Source organism: Lepidochelys kempii, chromosome 13, assembly GCF_965140265.1.
Source record: "Lepidochelys kempii isolate rLepKem1 chromosome 13, rLepKem1.hap2, whole genome shotgun sequence".
NCBI classification, from domain to species: domain Eukaryota; kingdom Metazoa; phylum Chordata; order Testudines; family Cheloniidae; genus Lepidochelys; species Lepidochelys kempii.
This window is the reverse complement of record NC_133268.1, coordinates 26,202,481-26,222,612: the sequence shown is the minus strand read 5'-3', so window position 1 is coordinate 26,222,612 and position 20,132 is coordinate 26,202,481. Positions and strand designations below refer to the sequence as shown.

At 39.6% G+C, this 20,132-nt stretch overlaps 1 protein-coding gene across 9 annotated transcripts in view; it reads left to right on the top strand.

The window, feature by feature from the left end:
- Positions 1 to 17,437, top strand: part of ITCH (itchy E3 ubiquitin protein ligase) — a 116,565-nt gene extending 99,128 nt beyond the window's left edge. For 7 of the 9 annotated variants that reach the window (XM_073309885.1, XM_073309879.1, XM_073309876.1 and 4 more), the window contains 6 exons: positions 1,380 to 1,520; positions 3,255 to 3,375; positions 3,970 to 4,074; positions 9,304 to 9,400; positions 9,850 to 9,922; positions 13,117 to 17,437. In XM_073309885.1, the coding sequence (XP_073165986.1) occupies positions 1,380 to 1,520; positions 3,255 to 3,375; positions 3,970 to 4,074; positions 9,304 to 9,400; positions 9,850 to 9,922; positions 13,117 to 13,216 (637 nt within the window). In that variant the 3' untranslated portion in view covers positions 13,217 to 17,437. The remainder of the gene's footprint in view (positions 1 to 1,379; positions 1,521 to 3,254; positions 3,376 to 3,969; positions 4,075 to 9,303; positions 9,401 to 9,849; positions 9,923 to 13,116) is intronic. The other 2 variants (XM_073309878.1, XM_073309877.1) reach the window with 2 other exon arrangements.
- The last annotated feature ends 2,695 nt before the right edge of the window (positions 17,438 to 20,132 follow it).

The following is a 20,132-nucleotide window of genomic DNA, read 5'->3' as shown; positions in this document are numbered from 1 at the left end:
CCCCTACCTTGAAGGGCCCTTCTCCCCTGCAAGGGAGACAAAACAAATTTAGAGTTGTTGGCCCAAGTCATTTTGGAAAGTTGAGTAAAAACAAGTTATAAAACTTCAGGTGTATTTAGAAAACATCATAACTTTAAGATTTTTTTTAAGCAAACTTCCAGAAAAAACTCTATTCTTGATTGAGGTGTAATATTAAAAATTTCAGTAAGATTAATTACTTTCTGGGGAAAGTGGAGGAAGATTTGAAAATAACGCCAAAAAATGGAAAGCTAGATTCAACCTGATGATTAACAAGGAGCTGATCCATAATAATGTAAATATAAGAGAAAAATGGGCCCTGTGGATGTCATCAGTAGCAAAAACTATAGGATTGTAGTTATTATTTATAAAGCATCTGCATTGCTGGAGCACTCAAGATGCTTTATTTTATAATAAAATAATATGAAGAATGTAGTTTTAAAACGCCTTATAAACTTAACAAATAAAAACAGGGAGGAATCTCTTTAAAATGAAGGAAATGGAAACTGGGAGTAGGAAACAATAATTACAAGTCTTTTAAGGGTCAAACTTAAAAACACTTTTTGGAATAATAAATTTTAATAAAAAGACAATACTTACTTAGTTCTACTTGAGTGCAGGGGACTGGACTGGAAGACCCCTTGAAGTTCCTTCCAGTCCTACATTCCTATGATTCTGTGACACTGAGCTATATTTAAAACTAGGGAGAAATTGATTGAGACAGGTTTCATAAAGAAGTCAGTCCCACACCTGCAGAGTCACCACAGAAAGGCCCAGTGGCTTAGCAGTTTAAGACTGAGTGAAGGGAACTTTAGCTAGTAATTGGGGTTTGAGCAAGGTACCCATGAAACTGAGGCTTAGAAAGGAAGTATAATCACTAGAGCTTATATATTTATCAGCTTTAAAGTCAAAAGTTCCATCATAAAATCAGCTTGGTATATCATCATCAGCTAAAGGGGGGGAATGCAGGGATGCATTTTTTGATACAGTACGATCACGTTAACTCCAGATATCAAGTACTTCACTCTGCATAAGCTGAAAATGGCAGAAAAGCCCTGCTGAAAGACCTACAAGAGGGAAATAACAATAAACGATCCTTGTAATCATGAGAGGGCATGTGTTGCTGATGCAAAGCCATCCAACTAAATTACTGTTTAGCCTGCACACATTGTACAAGTAGAAAAGTGTACATGTAGCATTAGAGACATAGCTTTTATTGGAAAGTAGTCAAAAGTGATTCTTAACTTGAGTCATGAACTCCAAAAAAGTTTATTTAATAAGACTCTTGATTAAAAACCTCATCTAATTGGCACAGGATTTCTTTGCAGTTCTTTACAATACGTGGTGTTTGCTTCTTGCAGAGAAAACAATATTGAAGAATGTGGCTTGGAAATGTATTTCTCAGTGGATAAAGAAATTCTAGGCGAAATAAAGAGCCATGATTTGAAACCTAATGGTAGCAACATTCTGGTCACAGAAGAAAATAAAGACGAATATATTAGGTAAGAACAAATGAAGTTTTTTTTAATCTATTCCTTTACCTCCATCTATTTCTTTCCCTAGTTAAAGCAGGAGTTGAATTTGTCTAGCTACATAATTTAAAGCCCACAGAAATACTTTAAATGAACAACTCATAATGTTAGCAGCAAGTGACTGTTCTGGATGTTGTTTCTGAAAAGTGACTTTTAAAAGAAGCTGAAGAGCCACTTTTATACTGAAGATGTTCAAGCTTAATGTCCAATATGCTCTGGTAGTCAAAAATCTGAACGTTAGATTATAAACCATTTCAGAGTCTACTGAGATACTAGCCTACCACTTTTATACTGTCAGATTTAAAACTTTTGTTTACATGTCATGTGTTTTTTAATGTTTCTTTCTTATTGTCTGTTTATCAAAAATATGTTTAGAAGTTCTGTTCTCAGCCAGTTGTCTGTTAGTTGCACCTGTAGTGCAGTCAAAATGCTTATTTTGTGATGTCACAGTCAGAGGTCTGGAAAACATGGTGGTAAATATGAGATTGACTTCACCACAGGAACATTCTGAAGCTGTGTTGGGTGGGAGGGATTCTTTATTTGAAAAAGACACTGTTATGTTGAATACTAGCAAAGGGAATGCAGGAGTGTATGGGCCAAGTGAACTTGTTAATATTGAAGTCAATTCCTCCAAATTTGCTGTAGTACGAAAACCCTCCTTACAGATATGGACTTTCTGAAATAATACCTTACACCAGTGATGTGTATTGGAGGCAGAGAATAAACTCAATCTCATTTTTTCATTTCTAAATGATTTATTCTATTAAGATTACTGTTGGTTGGCAGGTCTTGGTATAATTACATGACTGAGCTGTGATAGTGTCGAACATTTCTAAATAAATAACACCAAGTCACACAAAGGGTAACACATTAGATAGGGAACACTTTTATATTTTGGAAGATATTAATAGAAAAACCCCTGAACAGAATCTGCAAAAAAAAAACCCTTCTCTTCTAGCTTCCAGCAGCCCAGGTAAAGCTTGGATTCCTATTGCACTCCCACTTCTCTGTCTCTTCCTCTGTACCCTGCTTTGTCTCCTGAGTTGCTAGGATTGATATCCGAAATTAGCCTTCTCTCCTCTAGACTCCAATTCTCCAGGTTAGGCTTGAATTCAGCATAATATCTGCTTCTCCCTGGGTTCAGGTTCTCCGGGTCTCCTGCCTGCTTTTCACCCTTTTATTTATGGAGAGTGGAATTTCTGACACAGAGCAAAGTTTCATGATTAACAGACACAAATATGGAACTTTCCAAATGGACATAGTCGTTTCTTGGTAAGCTAGCAGTCCTCATTATCTTCACCAGTACAACTTGACCTAGTTTTTCCCTTTTCATGGTTAATGACTGAGATTTCTGGGGAGAATATTGGACAAAAATACAGTTTTTTGCTTTTTTCTTGAATACCTGGGGACTGCTGTGCACTCATTAGTATAATCGCTGGATAGATACCGCCTTCTCTTTGATCATGTAAGCTTTTTCTTAGCGGAATGGTCAGAAATGAAAGGTTTTAACTTTCACTTCAATGCTGGTTTGCACTGTATTGAGATAAGGTTACAAATTATGTGGTGTTTGGTCCTCAGAACTTTCCATAATACTCTTTAACATAGTTCACAGTTCATCACAAAGTGGGCTAACAAAAGAAATGTGGATCTGGGCAGCTTGGGACAGTTTAAATGACAGATTACCTTATCTTCTTCCTTTTCCAGGTTGGTAGCAGAATGGAGACTTTCCCGAGGTGTTGAAGAACAGACACAAGCTTTCTTTGAAGGCTTCAATGAAATTCTTCCACAGCAGTACTTGCAGTACTTTGATGCCAAGGAACTAGAGGTGAGGGACTTATTTGGGTATGGGTAAGTACGGTTGCAATTAAAGTGAACAAGACTCAATGGGAATCCAGCCCTCAATTTGCAAAACAGAGCTGTGTGATTGTTGAAGAAACTGTTGGTTAGTGGTGAAAATTTTTCCTAAACAGTTTCTTTGGTTAATACATTTCCCCCAGGAAGCATTTTTTATTTAAAAACAAAAATATGGAGAAGTTATATACACAGAAGAGAGCAGTGTTACTGTTCACACTGGGTAGTCATTTTTAATATTTCTTTTAACCGAGCTCTATATTTGAGGTCCAAAAACAGGCAGTTGTTCATCTTTTCATTAGGGAAGATTATCCCATTCTGTCTGGTTTCTTCATAATCAGAGATTACCCTTTCCTATAGTAGGTCTGAATAAAGCTCTGTGTCTGTGAGGTCACCAGCATTACTGCTTATTGATAGGTGGAAGCAAGCAGCTACTTTAAAATAAAAAGTGAATATACAGTCATAGTAGGTGTTTCCAAGTGCAAGCACAGATGTCCTTTGCTGCCACTCTATAGAAGCCATTGAAACAAAATATTAGCTTATACTTCTATATTCTCCCCCGAAAAAGGTGCTTTTATGCGGAATGCAAGAGATTGACTTGAATGACTGGCAGAGACACACCATCTATCGGCACTACACCAGGACCAGCAAACACATTATGTGGTTTTGGCAGGTTTGTGGTTGATTTTTCCTTTATCTTTAAAAGTAAGAATTACAGAAGGAGTGGGACGATGCTACAGCACGATGAGTAAAAACCAAAATCACAAAGCAAGTCTGTGCTACCATAATAGGTCCAGTTCCACTTTATTTGTGCAAAGTAATGCACATTGGAAAACATAATCCCAACTATACATACAAAAAGATGGAGTCTAAATTAGTTGTTACCACTCAAGAAAGAGAGCATGGTTGGCTCTCTGAAAACGTCTGCTCAATGTGCGGTGGCAATCAAATAAACTAACAGAATGATGGAACCACTGGGAAAGGGATGGATAGGACAGTAATTATCTTAATGCCACCATATAAATCCGTGGTACACCCACACCTTAAGTACTGCATGCAGTTCTGGTCACCCCATCAAAAAAAAAGATATTAGAATTGAAAAAAGTATAAAGAAGGGCAACAAATTTGGTTATGGGGATGGAACAGCTTCCATATGACGAGAGAGAGTAAAAAGACTGGCTGTTCAGCTTAGAAAAGAGACGACTAAGGGGGAATATGACAGAGGTCTATGAAATCATAACTGCTGTGGGGAAAGTGAATAAGGAAGTGTTGCTTACCCCGTCATATAACACAAATACTAGGGGTCATCCAATGAAAATTATTAAGCAGCAGGTTTAAAATTAACAGAAGGAAGTACTTCACACAACACAGTCAACCTGTGGAACTCATTGTCAGGGGATATTGCGAAAGCCAAAACTATAATGGCGTTCAAAAAACAAATTAGACAAGTTCATGGTGAATAGTTCCATCGATGGCTATTTGTCAAGATGGTCAGGGATGCAACTCCTAGCCTCTGACTACCAGAAGCTGGGAGTGGACGACAGGGTGGATCACTCAATTGCCTGTTCTGTTCATTCCCTCTGAAGCACCTGGCATTGGCCACGGACAGAAGACAGGAGACTGGGCTAGGTGGATCATTAGTCTGATCCAGTGTGTTCGTTCTTATGTTTTTTATGTTAGGCTATCATGCAGCCAGACAAAATGATCTGGCTGACACCTTCCTCCATTCTCCGGTTGTCAGACAAGCAGAACGAAAATACCAGGTTCCATCCCAGGATTTGAGCAGTTCTATCTACATCCACTCCTGACTTTTTAGATGGATCCATAATGAATGAGAAAATTTGTCAGAGCTGTGCTAGGTCACCCCAAGACAGACACTAAAAAGCTTGGTGTTTTTGGCGGAAAAATTTATTCCAAGGAAATCTATAACTTCAGATTGCCAACTGTCACACCTGATTGTTGCAGTATGACTTCTCCAAGTAGGAAGCCATATCCTGTTTAGTCACCAAGCTGCCTGAAGATTCAAGGGAGCAGTTTCAGTCACTCATGGCTGAGGATTGCCTCATAGCTTATTCAGTGCTGCACACTTCTCAGTCTATGGCAACGGATGTAATGATGCAATTCTTGGGAATCCCAGTAGAGGTGCAACCAACGATTAAGGGGCTTCCCCTTAGAAAGGTGTGCCTTGTTCTTTTCCAGAACAGATAAGACTGCACACTCTAAAGCACTCCATAGAAATAGAGAACACAGCAATGGCTGAAGTGTTAAATGCCTTTTTTGTTTGTTTTCAGCAAAAAGATTAGCAGTGATCAGACGAATAACATAGTAAACATCAGTGTAAATGGGATAGTTTCTAAGGCTAAATCTGGGAAAGAACAAGTTAAGAATTACTGTACTTAGACAAGTTAGATGTCTTCAAGTTGGCAGTGCCAGACAAAATACATCCTGGAATACTTAAGAAACTGACTGAAGAGATCTCTGAGCCATTAGCAATTGTTGAGAACTCATGGAGGACTGCAGAGATCCCAGATGACTGGAAAAGGGCAAATATAGTACCTATCTATAAAGTAGGAATAAGGACAACCCAGGGAAATATAGACCTGTCAGCTTAACTTCAGTACCTGGAAAGATTATGGAGCAAATAAACAATTAATTTGTAAGCACCTAGAAGATAATAAGGTGATAAATAACAGTCAACATGAATTTGTCAAGAACAAATCATGTCACGCCAACCTAATATCTTTCCTTGACAGAGTAACAAACCTTGTAGATGGGGGGCGAAGCAGTTGATGTGATATATCTCAATTTTCTTAAGGTTTTTGCTACTGTCTCTCATGACCTTCTCATAAGCAAACTAGGGAAATTTGCCTAGATGAAACTACTATATGGTGAGTGCACGATTGGTTGGACAGTTGTACTGTTTTAGTTCACTGTCACGTTGAAAGGTCATATCAAGTGGGGTCCCACAGGGATCTGTCCTAGGTCTTGTTCTATTCAGTATCTTCATGAATGATTTGGACAATGGCATAAAGAGTGCACTTATAAAGTTTGCGGTTCTAGGAGGGGTTACAGGCACTTTGGAGAACAGGATTGGAATTCTATATGATGACAAACTGGAGAAATAGTCTGAAATAAATAGGCTAAAATTCAGTTGGGACAAATGCAAAGTAGTACACTTAGGAAGGAAGAATTGATTGCACAAATACAAAATGGAAAATGACTGCCTAGGAAGGAGTACTGCAGAGAAGAATCTGGGGTTATAGTGGATCATAAACAAAATGAGAATCAACACTTGCAAAAAAAGCAAACATCATTCTGGGATGCATTTGTGGGAGTGTTGGAAGCAAGACATGAGAAGTAATTCTTCCACTCTACTCAACACTGTTAAGATCTCAACTGGAGTATTGTGTCCAGTTCTGGGCACCACACTTCAGAAAAGATGTGGACAGATTGGAGAAAGTCCGGAGAAGAACAACAACAATGATTAAAGGTCTAGAAAACATGACCTATGTGGAAAAATTGAAAACACTGGGTTTCTTTAGTCAGAAGAAGAGAAGACTGAGGGGGGAAGTACCTAAAGGGTTGCTCTAAAGAAGAGGGTGATAAATTGTTCTCCTTATTCACTGAGAACAGGAAAGAAGTAATTGCCTTTAATTGCAGCATGGGAGATTTAAATTAGACATTAGGAAACTGTCAGGGCAGTTAAGCACTGGAATGGATTACCTAGGAAGGTTGTTGAATCTCTGTCATTGGATGTTTTTAAGATCAGGTTAGACAAACCCCTGTCAGGGGATGGGCTAGATAATAGGTGGTCCTGCCTCAGTGCAGGGGACTGGACTAGATGACCTCTTGAGGTCCCTTCCAGGCCTGCATTTCTATGATTCTCTGATAAGAATAGTTCTGAAGTGCTTGGGACTCTACACCCCCACAATGAAAAGGACACTATATCATCCTCTATACCAGCCTAGACAGCAATATTACCATCAGGCAGACCAACCTAAGAAGAGGAAAAGATCACAGAGGAGGCAGCAGATGCCTGCCTTTTCCTCAGGTAAAGGCATCCCCAGTCCTCAAAATAGCAGATTTGACTCATTTGAGGACAGCGTGCCAGTTGACCTGGATCCATCTGGCCCTTTCCTGCCTTTCTGGAACAGTTTACCCCATTTCCTGCAGACGTTTGTAGAGCAACAGCATGGTCCTCGGTCTGTACTTTTACCAGACATTCCAGACTGTTGCTTCAAGGAAAGATCCAGACGTAGGCAAGGCAGTCCTACAGTCCCTCTTCTGATGAGACTTGGAGCCCCACCTCCTGAGGTAACAGCTTGGGAGTCACCTACAATGTAATGGACATATGTAAGCACTCAAAGAAGAAAAAGCAGTTAGTGACCTTCTTGTGACTGCTGTTTTTCTAAATGTGTTGCATGTGTCTGTTACACGACCCACCCTTCTACCCCAGTGCATCAGAGTCTACCACTGGATTCTAGAGCAAAGGAACTGGAGGAGGGATGAGGCTTTTCTGCCCTCTGAGGAGCTGAGCAGTGGGCAGGGCTGCCCAGTGGGTATTGCTGGGGAAAATTCTCCAGCACCAGTGCAGATGCCTACAGTGTAATGGACATATGCAACACAACTCAGAACAACAGTTAGGAGAAAGTAAGTAGCCTTTCTTTCTATCTAAGAACTTGCAGCAAAACCCACCCTTCTATCATGCATCTTATTAATAAAGCCCTACACAGATCAGGAAAACATGCTACCTGCTAAAAGAAAGAAATGGCCATAAGGTGTGAAGAAGTAGTTGCCCTAGCAGTGCTGATGGTTTTCAGCTTTATGATAAAGTATTTCACAACTTCTGCTGGGATGGACCTAAGATCAGAGAGACTTGTTAACAGGTTTCCTCAATTTAGGAGTAAAAACCTGCCTTGTAGGGGCAGCTAGTGACTGGCGCTACTGACCATTCTGAACCCCAAAGCACTAAAGGTACTCCAGTATCCTGCCCAGCTGTCCCTCTGCGTCCCCTGGGCTTTATTACAAAGTGTGAATCTGAAATGGAGACAGAGCATTAGTGATGCTACTGTCAGTCCCTGCATACAGCAAGCCTGGAAATACATATTTTCCTGCAGGTTCTGGAGACATTAATTCCCTTATGACTGCCATGACCCTTGGAGAACTAGATGTTTGGCTGTTGGCAATAGGCACTACAGCTTAGTTATTCAACCGGAGTTTAATTTTTCTGTTATCAAAATTACATTCTGCTCTCTTCCCTCCTCCCCCAGTATATTAATACTGCCACCAACATGGGAATATAGTCCCAGGAAGGGTATGTTTCCTGTTACACCAGTAGAAAGCCGATCTTTCAGACGTTAGCATGTCAAATGTTGGATACTGAGTGTCTGATCTTCAAAATGAAGATTAGAACGGTGTAGTATTAAATGATGATCACCTTTTGGACAGTTAGTATTTTAGAATATTTTTCAGAAACCTATTTTCTGTCTTTCCTAAAATAAAAATATTTAGGAGCTATCTTGATGCGCTCCAAAGAAAATTCTGGTAGTCACTTATGCAGACAGAAACCTAACATGTTCTTAATTCTGAATAAAGAAACCAAGTAACTTAAATGTAACATAACATGTAACTTTTTATGTTCCTCTTCACCTAACTCATGTTCTTTCGGGCAAGTAATTTAACCTCTCTATTCAGTGCCTTATTTGTGAAATGGGGATCATAATGCTTCCCTAACTTTGTAAGGTGCTGAGAGAGACTTTATTAATGCATACTATTACTGCTCCAGAGGATTTTCACAGTAATATAACTAATTGGTTAATTTATGGTCATAGATGTTCTTTGTGAAAATAATTGTGTGTAGAAGGCGCACCTACATATCTGTTTTATATTCGTTCCCTTTCAGTTTGTGAAAGAAATAGACAATGAGAAGAGAATGCGACTATTGCAGTTTGTTACAGGAACATGCAGATTACCAGTTGGAGGATTTGCTGACCTCATGGGTATGTAGAATAATCCTTCTAATGTATTAGCTCATTTTTTAAAAGGACAAATTGTATTTTGTGATTGTTTATGAACAGCTTTTTTGTAATGAATCAAATCAAATACATTTCACTAGCTATTCTCATAATTCCCCATTATATTTCAACCATGGCAGGGTGGAGAAAAACATACACTGATCTCGAGTGCTCCCAGACTGCCTTCAAAACCATTTCTTTAAGTTTGTGCACTTCACCATGTAAATGGTTTGATCTGGCTGGAGATGAGTGATTGAAGGCAGACTTCTTTATTCTTCTATTGCCAGTAAAGATAATCTTGTCTTTTTGGGGTGCTTTAGATTTGATGTGTAGAATATTATCTACTGCATTAAGGAAAGCTAGCTATGTCCCACACTTTCTCATGCCAGTTGCAAATATGGGTATCACTTTAAAATACTTGATTTTTATTGCAGGGAGCAATGGACCCCAAAAGTTTTGTATTGAAAAAGTTGGAAAAGAAAACTGGTTACCCAGAAGTCATACTTGGTGAGTACTCGTTAGATTAGAATATTATTGTCCTTCTAATAATCCTTTGTTAGACTACTTTAATATTTTAGCAAGGGTTAATATAGCAACAGTTTATTTTGGGACTCTAAGCATAAGTGATGCTCAAATATATAGGGGTCCAGAGATTACAAAGAAAAATTAACTCTGGCCTGGAATCTGCTTTACAGCCATAATCACCCTGTATTCTGCAAATCCTACATTAGCTTTAGCGAAAGTGGAGAATGCCCAGGACCTTTTGGAGTCGAGCCTTAAGTATGGATAATCATTTTGAACTGAATCGTAGTTTAGTATAGAACCAAAACAATTTTATAGTTCGTACTCTAAACCTTAGTGATCCACATATTTGTTTCCAGTGGGTAATCAACCATTTATTTTTTTAACTTGATTTACATATTTATTGCCCTCCATTTGTTTTTCTGACCAGCTGTAGCAAACAATACCCTCTGCAAAAGTGGAACTGCCTGTAAAAGGAAACTGACCCCACACTTCAAGAAGGATGTGGGAAAATTGGAAAGAGTCCAGCGGAGGGCAACAAAAATGATTAGGGGGCTGGAGCACATGACTTATGAGGAGAAGGCTGAGGGAACTGGGATTATTTAGTGTGCAGACAAGAAGAATGGGGGGGGGGGGTTGATAGCTGCTTTCAACTACCTGAAAGGGGGTTCCAAAGAGAATGTATCTAGACTGTTCTCAGTGGTACCAGATGACAGAACAAGGAGTAATGGTCTCAAGTCTAGGTTGGATATTAGGAAAAACTTTTTCACTAGAGGGTGGTGAAGCACTGGAATGGATTATCTAGGGAGGTGGTAGAATCTCCTTCCTAAGAGGTTTTTAAGGTCAGGCTTGACAAAGCCGTGGCTGGGATGATTTAGTTGGGGATTGGTTCTGCTTTGAGCAGGGGGTTGGACTAGATGACCTCCTGAGGTCCCTTCCAACCCTTATATTCTATGATGAGCATCACATAATCCTAGTTATTTTCCTTCTACAGCTAGATCCAGATAGAAAGCATTTCTTCCGGCACTGGTTGTGCCTCAGTTGATAGTTTGGTGCTTGGCATGTTTTGATGGACATGTTAGGAGTCAAGTATTTATATTGCATGAAATGTATAAATGCTTTGGAGTATGGCAGGGAGGGCACAAATGATATTGAGACTGCTTTTTGGGGTGTGGTATGGGGGATACATTGGACTAGTGCTCTACAGCTGAGATAGATGTTTCAGTAAAAATAAAGTATTGACACAAAATGGAGCCAGGATAGTCAGAAATTATGAATAGCTGTAACTCTGACTTCAAGTTTCAGAGTAACAGCCGTGTTAGTCTGTATTCGCAAAAAGAAAAGGAGTACTTGTGGCACCTTAGAGACTAAACAGTTTATTTGAGCATAAGCTTTCGTGAGCTACAGCTCACTTCATGCGATGAAGTGAGCTGTAGCTCACGAAAGCTTATGCTCAAATAAATTGGTTAGTCTCTAAGGTGCCACAAGTACTCCTTTTCTTTTTCTGACTTCAAGTTGTTTCTTATATACCAATTTTTTTCTTTGTAACTGCACTTTCTATAAATAAAGCTTTAATCTTAGCTCATAGCCAGCTGTCTTTTGTAAGAATATCCTTGGGCAAGTCACCTGCAGTCATTGAACCCGGAACCTCCAGATCTAAAAGCATGAGCTTCTACTGCTTGAGCTAAAAGACAAAATCTGTTAGCACAGAGGCAAGGACCCGTAACTCTGTCTATGTGGTGCAGTCACTATCAGGAGACAGTGTCATGCTGTTAGTGTGGTTACATAAACATCTGGCCAAAGGAATGTCTCAATTAGTTGCCAGTTTCGAAAGCTGTAAGGGTCTCTGGAATTGTTTCCTACTGTGGTAAATCTTATATAAAGATGATTGAATGCCAGCACAGTCTGACTGTTGCCATTTTAACATACTAAATTTGTTCCTTCCTGCATCAAGAGAAGCTCAAATTTTTCATGACTTTAAAGTTTAGTTGATTATTATATATTGTTAGAATCCTGCCCTTATTCACTCCAAAATAACTTGAACCTTTCAACAGCCAGAACCTGTCTTTAACGTACAGCATGGTCTCCATATTCTGTGGCATTGTCGTACAGCATACAGAAAATTCTATGGCAGCTTCATTTATTTTTTTTGAAATACTGTGAATAAATCATGAGGATCTGTTTGTTATGATATTTAAATTCTCTGCCTGTAAAGGCATGGGGAGGCAGTTCGGGATTGGGTAAGCATTTTAGCTTTATATTCCTGCTAAAATGTTTAGTGGTGAAATAGTTGAGTGTGGACATTGAAACATATAGATGCCAATTTTAGAATCGACATATCATTGAGATAAAGGTCAATTGAAACCTCACAAAGCTGCTGTCTGCAAATTGAGGGAGAGAATACTGCTTCTCTTTTATACGTGAGTCGCATTTTCAAGGTTATTTTCACAAAAATGTATTTAATTTAAAGTTGAAAGTCAGACAAATATACTGTGGCAAGGGGTAGTTGTCTCTGCAAATTCTACAGCTGCACAACTAGACTACACAGCTATTGTGTAACTTAATTTAAAAATTGCATATAAACTTACTTCCAAAAAAGTCAGCATTAATCTGGTCTCATTCCATCAATCACAATGCATTTATATTAGAAAATTTCCCCTTTGACTTAAAAAAATAAAAACAGAAAAGATGCAACTTACTCTCTTTGGTAGACCCTTTCCTTCAGCCATTTTCATTTTTCTCAGGGGGAAAAAAATAAGCAGTTTTAAGTAGAGTAATATTACCAGTGCATACACTTTTAAAAGTGACTAATGATTTTGGGTGCCCAGCTTAACACTTTAAAGGGATCAGATTTTTAGTCAATGGATAAGTGCACCACACTTCTGGAAATCCAATCTCTTTCAAGTGTGTCAAGATTTGCACCCAAAAATAGGGACATGTGAAATCACTGGTCACCTTTTGAAAATGTGTAGACCCAGGCTATCAGTGGATTTTTTTTCTTTCTCCATCTAAATATAAAATAAATAGCTGTGTAATAAGTGTGATTTCTACTCTGGATAGTGGGGAGTTGAGTACCCTGGATTTATGTTCAAGGTGCATCTGTTAGTAAAATGATTGGTTTTGTTGTGTTTTAATTTTTTTAAATTCTTTTTTAGAAGTTGTTTAATTTTTATTTTCAGTTTCAATCGCTTGGACCTGCCACCCTACAAGAGTTATGAGCAGTTGAAGGAAAAATTATTATTTGCAATTGAAGAAACAGAAGGATTTGGGCAAGAGTAATCACATGTGTGAATTTGCACCCCGAAGAACATGAACTTGTGTGATGTATGTTCTTCTCTTCCTCTGCTTGTTGCACATCTCATTGTAAAGTAAACTTGACTAGGATTTATTTAAACAATTACTAGTGTGTAAGTAAATGGATGTTATCCTGAGACTTTATCCCCACTAACTCTGGATTTCTACAGAGCCCTTCCAGAAATCAAATCAGCAAATTATTCATCTACAAATGAAATGTGACCTAACTAGAGATTTAATACAGCTCTCAGCTCTGCTTTGTTTCACAATTCATTAATTAGAATGTGTCCTCCTTAATGACCGTTTTTTAAAAACTGGGCTCTGTCTTTCCTTTTTAGTAGCATTTCTTTTGCTACTGATGCACTGGGAAGTGCAATGCTGCAGCATCCTCATAAGCCTCTTTACAACAGTGTTATTAGAGCCAGCTTGTAGCCAGCTTCTGGGTACTATGAGCAGATCCATTGCTTGGCTGTTGTGTCTTACTCAAGTGTGGCCTGACTGTTTGTTTGTTTTTTCCCCTCCTGGAGCTTGTTCACATTTCATTTTGATTCAGATCATTGCTAAGGGGGGTGTAGAACTACTGCACATGTCCAGAGTATACCTTGTTTTGTTTTTTAAATCCTGTTAATTCTGGCATGATAACCTGTCTGAGGTTGTTGCCATGTTTGAGCTCCCTCTCCTATCTCAGAAGAATTTTGATCCATTTCCATATAATACACACACTTAATGTCAGATACAATATTAACACTGTGGTACTTCAACACTCATTTTGCAAAAGATGAGACCATCTGGGATTTCAAGTAAATGCACTGAATACATTTGCAGATTGCTGTTTCTTATCAAATGCGTTAATGGAAAGTAGACTTGATGTTGCTGTTAAGTGCCCAATCAAATAGTTTTCTTCTAGGATTTTATCCTGTTGTCAGGAAGAGGTATACCATGTAACTGGATTCTAAAACATGGCTATAAAGCAGCCTCAAAATTGTATTGCTTTATAATTTTAGTGGAGAACTGATGTGCTATAATTGGCTAAGAAATAGTCAGTCCTAGAAAGTTTAGTCAAGGATTGCAGACGTCCAAATGTTGATATATCAGTAAATTCAGTAACTCCGTAGAGGTTAGAACTAATGTGTTCAGACTAACTCGGCCCTGAGTTGCTTCTGAGCAGTAACTTCTGTAGTGTGTGTATTCTTTCTGATTTGGACGGATAACACCTTTCACTTCCTGTTATCTATTAGTATTACAATTTTCTAACAGCATACAATAGTATTTTACATTATACTTCCTCTTTTGGAATTAATGCACTTTCTGTATATGGTCAGCTCTCTCCCTGGCCTTCCTTCCTCCGGTTGATTAAACTTCAATGGGATGAGTTTCTAACTATGGGAAGAGAGATGACGCTTGAAACGGCAGTAGTGCATGTTAATGCATACCTGCTTCTGCCTCCAGAGTGTCACAGTGCCCTTTGGAAGGCTACTAATATTAGAGTTGGAAGAGGACAGATGGGCACTGTCCAATCGAACTTCCATCTGGGAAGAAAATGTTTCTTAACATTTATTGTGAGGGCTTTTCTGTACCAGGTCATGCAAAGGGATCAGTTGTTCCTCAGCATGTGCTTGTAAGAAGGGGGAATGGCTTAGACCTCTAGTGTTTTTACTTTTTTTGCCATGCATAGTCCAAGAAATGCATGTAAACATGTTGCTGGTTTTCGAGAAATTGACCCACTTTTATCTTTTCCCTGGTGGATGAGAAGTGAACTGACTTTATCTTATCTGGAGGAATGTCTGCCAACTCCCAAAACATCTGATGAATATCTTGCAACATATGGCTCATGGAACAAAAGCCTGATAAATATTTTCTGTTGATGATTCTTACAATGAAGCCTAGTTATCTAACATATTTACGAGAAAGATTAGATTAAGTGAGATAATGGGAGATTAAGCTATGGAAAATAGTTTTTGTGTTCTGCATAATGATTCATGTTTCATGTAGGGACCTAGATATATTAATGTATAAATATCACCCAGAAGGCTTTCTGCCCTATATTTTTAAAATAAAGAATAGTTATAGTTGAAATAGCCATAGCCCTAGTTCTATAGGGTGAGGCTGTTTAATATTTTTATGGTTGAAATGTTTAGTTCAGGAAAAAGGTAAATGCTTGTATATATTTTTGCAGTCCGGGGTCTCACTTACTCCATTTCTTCCTTTAATTTAAATGGCATGTTTATATGTCTTTACTGCTGTATTAGGGAAGGGGAAAGGGGGCTGGATATCCCAAGCACCAGAAGTCATGTTATAAAATATTGCAAATAAGAAATATTTCACTGAAAAATTAATCTGTAAAATGAAATATTGAATTTTGGCCAAAATGTTAACATTTAAAAATAGGTTTATAGTAAATGTTTAAATTAGCAATATTTATGAAAACCATACTAAAAATTGCTTTTAAAATACATTCTGCTTTGTAAGCATTGTAAATGCTAACAGATCTGTTAATTTTTTACAGCATGTTTTGTTGAAATAAAAAGGAATTAATACGAGCAACTAATGCTCTCTTCTGCTCTTTACGGGGATCTGGGGAAACCATCATGTGTGCAAGCACACGGTTTGGCACACCATGTGATGGGCAGAGTGACTTTGGACTCCAAGTGATCTTTGGTAGAGATTAATGAACATGTATCTGCCTTCCTTAAGTTGATTTAGCAGCCTGTAAATTGCAGTAAACTGATACTTTGTCTATACTGTATGCACGTGAGAATGTCAGTGGATCCAGTTACGTGAGATTTACAATAACGCTATTTAGGATTTGGCTTTATGAAGATGTTAATTTTGATTAACATAAGTTCAGTGGATCAAAATTGTTACCGCTAACACAGTCTGGTATTTCTGGGTAGTTCAGAAAATGTTAACATATTAATGAAATGTGTCGTAAAAGAGTCATGACTTAAAATTTGCTGCAGTATAAATAGGGCCTACCAAATTTACGGTCCATTTTGGTCAATTTCAGTCACAGGATTTTTAAAATTATAAATTTTATGATTTCAGCTATTTAAATCTGAATTTTCATGGTGTTGTAATTGTAGGGGGCCTGACCCAAAAAGGAGTTGGGGGGGGTCGCAATGTTATTGTAGAGGGGGTTGCGGTACTGCTACCCTTATATCTGCTCTGCTGCCGGTGGCAGCGCAGCCTTCAGAGCTGGGCATCCAGAGAGCAGCCGCTGCTGGCCAGGAGCCCAGCTCTGTAGACAGAGCCGCTGCCAGCAGCAGCGCAGAAGTAAGGATGGCCTGGTATGGTATTGCTACGCTTACTTCTGCGGTGCTGCCTACTGAGCTGGGACCTCAGTCAGCAGATGCCACTCTCCAGCTGCCCCCCTCTGACGGCAGCAGGACAGAAGTAAAGGTGGTATGATGTGGCATTGCCACCCTTACTTCTGCCCTGCTGCTGGCAGGGCGCTGCCTTCAGAGCTGGGCACCCAGCCAACAGCCACCACTCTCCAGCCACCCAGCTCTGAAGGTAGTGCAGAAGTAAGGGTGGCAATACAGCAACCCCCATAAAATAGCCTTATGACCCCCCCCCCCGCAACTCCCTTTTGGGTCAGGACTCCCAATTTGAGAAACACTGGTCTCACCTGTGAAATCTGTTTAGTGTAAGGTAAAAGCACACACAAGACCAGATTTCACTGTGGGCTGGGGGGAGGTTGGGGAGACAAGATTTCACTGTCTGTGATGGGTTTTTATCATGGCCATGAATTTGGTAGGGCTCTAAGTATAAAATTTTTTATATATTTTTTTTTAATTTATCCAGTTGATTTGTGTAAAAGAAAAAATAATTTGTGACCAAATATATTGCAGTTTTTAATATATGACAAAAAAGCAAACTGTGGTATAACCCACCATTTATTTGTTTCATGTTTTCCTAACATTCTGCACTGGATTTGTAATCTAAACATCTTCCACTCCGTTGGTATCTCCAGCCCCCCTTCCTGTTTTTGTGTGTGTGTGGTGGCTTTTCATTTTCTTTCAGAATCATAGTTTGTAAATATGTGCTCTAGTGAACTAGTATATGAACTAGGATCAGCAGCACTGGATTGTAAAATACTGTACTGAAATTCCATTGTTGAATTTTCCTTGAACTGTAATTTTAAATACTCAGGTAACTGTAAAAGTATCTCAGAAAGTCAAATACTTTTATAAAAGTACTTCAAGAGCTGGTCTTCCTGTCATCATTTCCTTTCCTGATATGAAACTTAAGTTTGTAATTACATGTTCCCTTTACAGTGGAAGCTGTAAGGTTGGTTTGTTGTCAGTTCACTTCTAGGAACGGTTCTGCCATGGTTAATCTCAAAGGAACTCAGCAGTGTGATCACATTATTGTGGGTTTTATGATTGGTTTCATCACAGCCAGATGTCCCATGTCCTGACTTTTAGGAATTATTTTATTTAAAGTTTAGTGCTGTACCTGGATCCTGTGCCTAGAGCATAGTGAGAATGATGGTCCGAAGAAGCAAGATCTAGGTCACTGGGCTGCTTGGAGGAAAGGGGCAAGGCATTGGTGGGGGGGAGATAGGATTAAATGAACTGTCATTCACCTTGGCTCTACACTACAGAAGTGACCAAGGTGAAATATGATTGTGACCCAACTGTTTATAATTTCTTCTTGCCTGAGTGGACAGGAGGGGGAAAAATCTACTAAGGAACAAAGCTTTAGTATAAGAATCTCCCCAGGGTTGAATCTCAGTCTCCCAGTGGGATCACAGCCAGAGTTTATGGTACTAATCTGTACTTAAATATGGTAACTTTTGTAATGTAGAAAGAGCCTTGGATGTAGCCCTCATCTTTATCAACATTTGCCATGACATGAGGTTTTGCTGATGTTTCTGTGATGAAGCCTCTGCTCCTTAGATCTTTATTTATAAAAATGAAGTGAAAAAATGATATTTTAGTGGGTCTAGTTGCCCTTTTTTGTTTTTCTTGTACATCACCACCTGGTTTGGTACAAACTGACGCAACTGAGTCTCCTCAAGAGTGACCCAAGACCAGAATACTAGGGGTGTGGCAGACAAAGTGCATATGGGATGAGAAGTGAAGATGAAGACACGCAAGACTAAAATCGGAGAGGGGTGTTGCAGTCCAGGATTGAGGTGCATTAGTCTATACTAGAGATGGCAACTAATTAATTAGATTCAGTCTAATTAGTGACATTATAATTAGTCTAATTTCAATTAGCTATGTAATTACATTCTTTGCTATGATTTAGCACTTCACGTCTGGGCTGATCACCTAATGAGATTCTTCTTCGAGTGATTGCTCATATTGATTCCAATTAGGTGTGCGCACTGCTTGCACATTCGGAAAGTTTCTCCCCTAGCAGCACCTGCCGGGTCGGCTGTGGAGCCCCCTGGAGTGGTACCTCCATGGCTCTCAATATATGACCCTGCCGACCCGGCACTGCCTCAGTGCCTTTTTACCACCAGTGACGGTCGTTGGAACTGTGCCATCTTGCTTTGCAAGCTCTCCACCTTTCCCTAGCTTCTCTTTTGGACTGTTTGTATTTTACAGTTGTTCAGTTAGTTCTTAGTTATTGTAGTTCTAGTTAGTAGTTAGCTAGCTGTCGGGCTGGGTGGTTTACCTTCCACCCTGAATGCTTTCTCCTTGGGGGACTTGCCTGCCTAAATCCCAGGGGTTCAAGTCCTGCAACAAGCCCATGCCAACAGGCGAACCTGATGACACTTATTTAAAGTGTCTGGGGAAAGCACATCTGTCAGAAAGGTGCAGGATTTGTAAGGGCTTTCAGCCCCGAACCAAGGAAGAGCGTGACTTTAGATTGAAGCAGCTCCTTATGGAGGCGGCACTTTGACTGCAACCCGGATCGGTGCAGCAGGACTCTGCACCAAGTTCCTCAGTGCACAGTGCCCCAACGGCAGTGGTGGAGGCGACACTGTGAAAGGACTCTGGTAGAGACCGACGGCATTGTCACTCCCCGGCACCAAAGACGGCAGGACTGGCCTGGCACCGATCCCGTTCACTGAGGTGGTAGAGTCGGAGGACCCTATGGTGGACATCCCGGCACCAGCAGGACCATCCACGGTCGCTGTACCCCTTATCAAAACTATACAAGCCAATGCAAAGACCATTTGGCAGATCCTGGCCTTCATTCCCTCTCACCGCTAAGGGTGTGGAGAAGAATTACTTTGTGCCCTCCAAGGGGTTCGACTACCTGTTCACATGCCCACAGCCTTGCTCGTTGGTGGTGTCAAAGTTTGACTCAGACTCACAATTTATCAGACCACTCTGTTTTATCAGCAAAGCTGCTCTGCTAATACATTTAGAAGTGAGCCCCCCGAGTGGGGCTTGTGTCTTTTAATTTATACAGTTTTTTGGAGAACAAGTTACAGAGAAGTTACAGACAAAAGAAGAAAAAGATTTTAGTCACCACCCTTCGAGATCCCTGAGACCAGTCACGTATTTTCAATTACCTGCCACCCTTAACAATCTCCTTTAACAGCTTCCAGTTAACTTAACTAATTGCCCTTCACACCTTCCATTCTGATGCCTGCTTCTTAGACGTGCTGGCTCTATCTTAATTGCTTCTCCATTCAAAAGCTAACTGTCCCTACGTGTGCTCCCTCAGATACTTTGTATCATGTTTTGGTATGCCTCTCATATACAATGTATCCAGCATGTCCCCTTATACAATGTTATACTTCCATAATAGTGTCAGCAGTAAATGAGAGGGACAGTCAGGGTCAGCAAGTCCCAGCACCTAAATCTAAGGACGCCAAGCGCCTGGACTTATTCAGATGCAAAATTTACTCCACCGGGGGCTTGCAATTTAGGATTGTCAACTAGCAGCCAATCCTGAGCAGGTACAGTTTTAACTCCTGCAACTCAATGCTGAATTT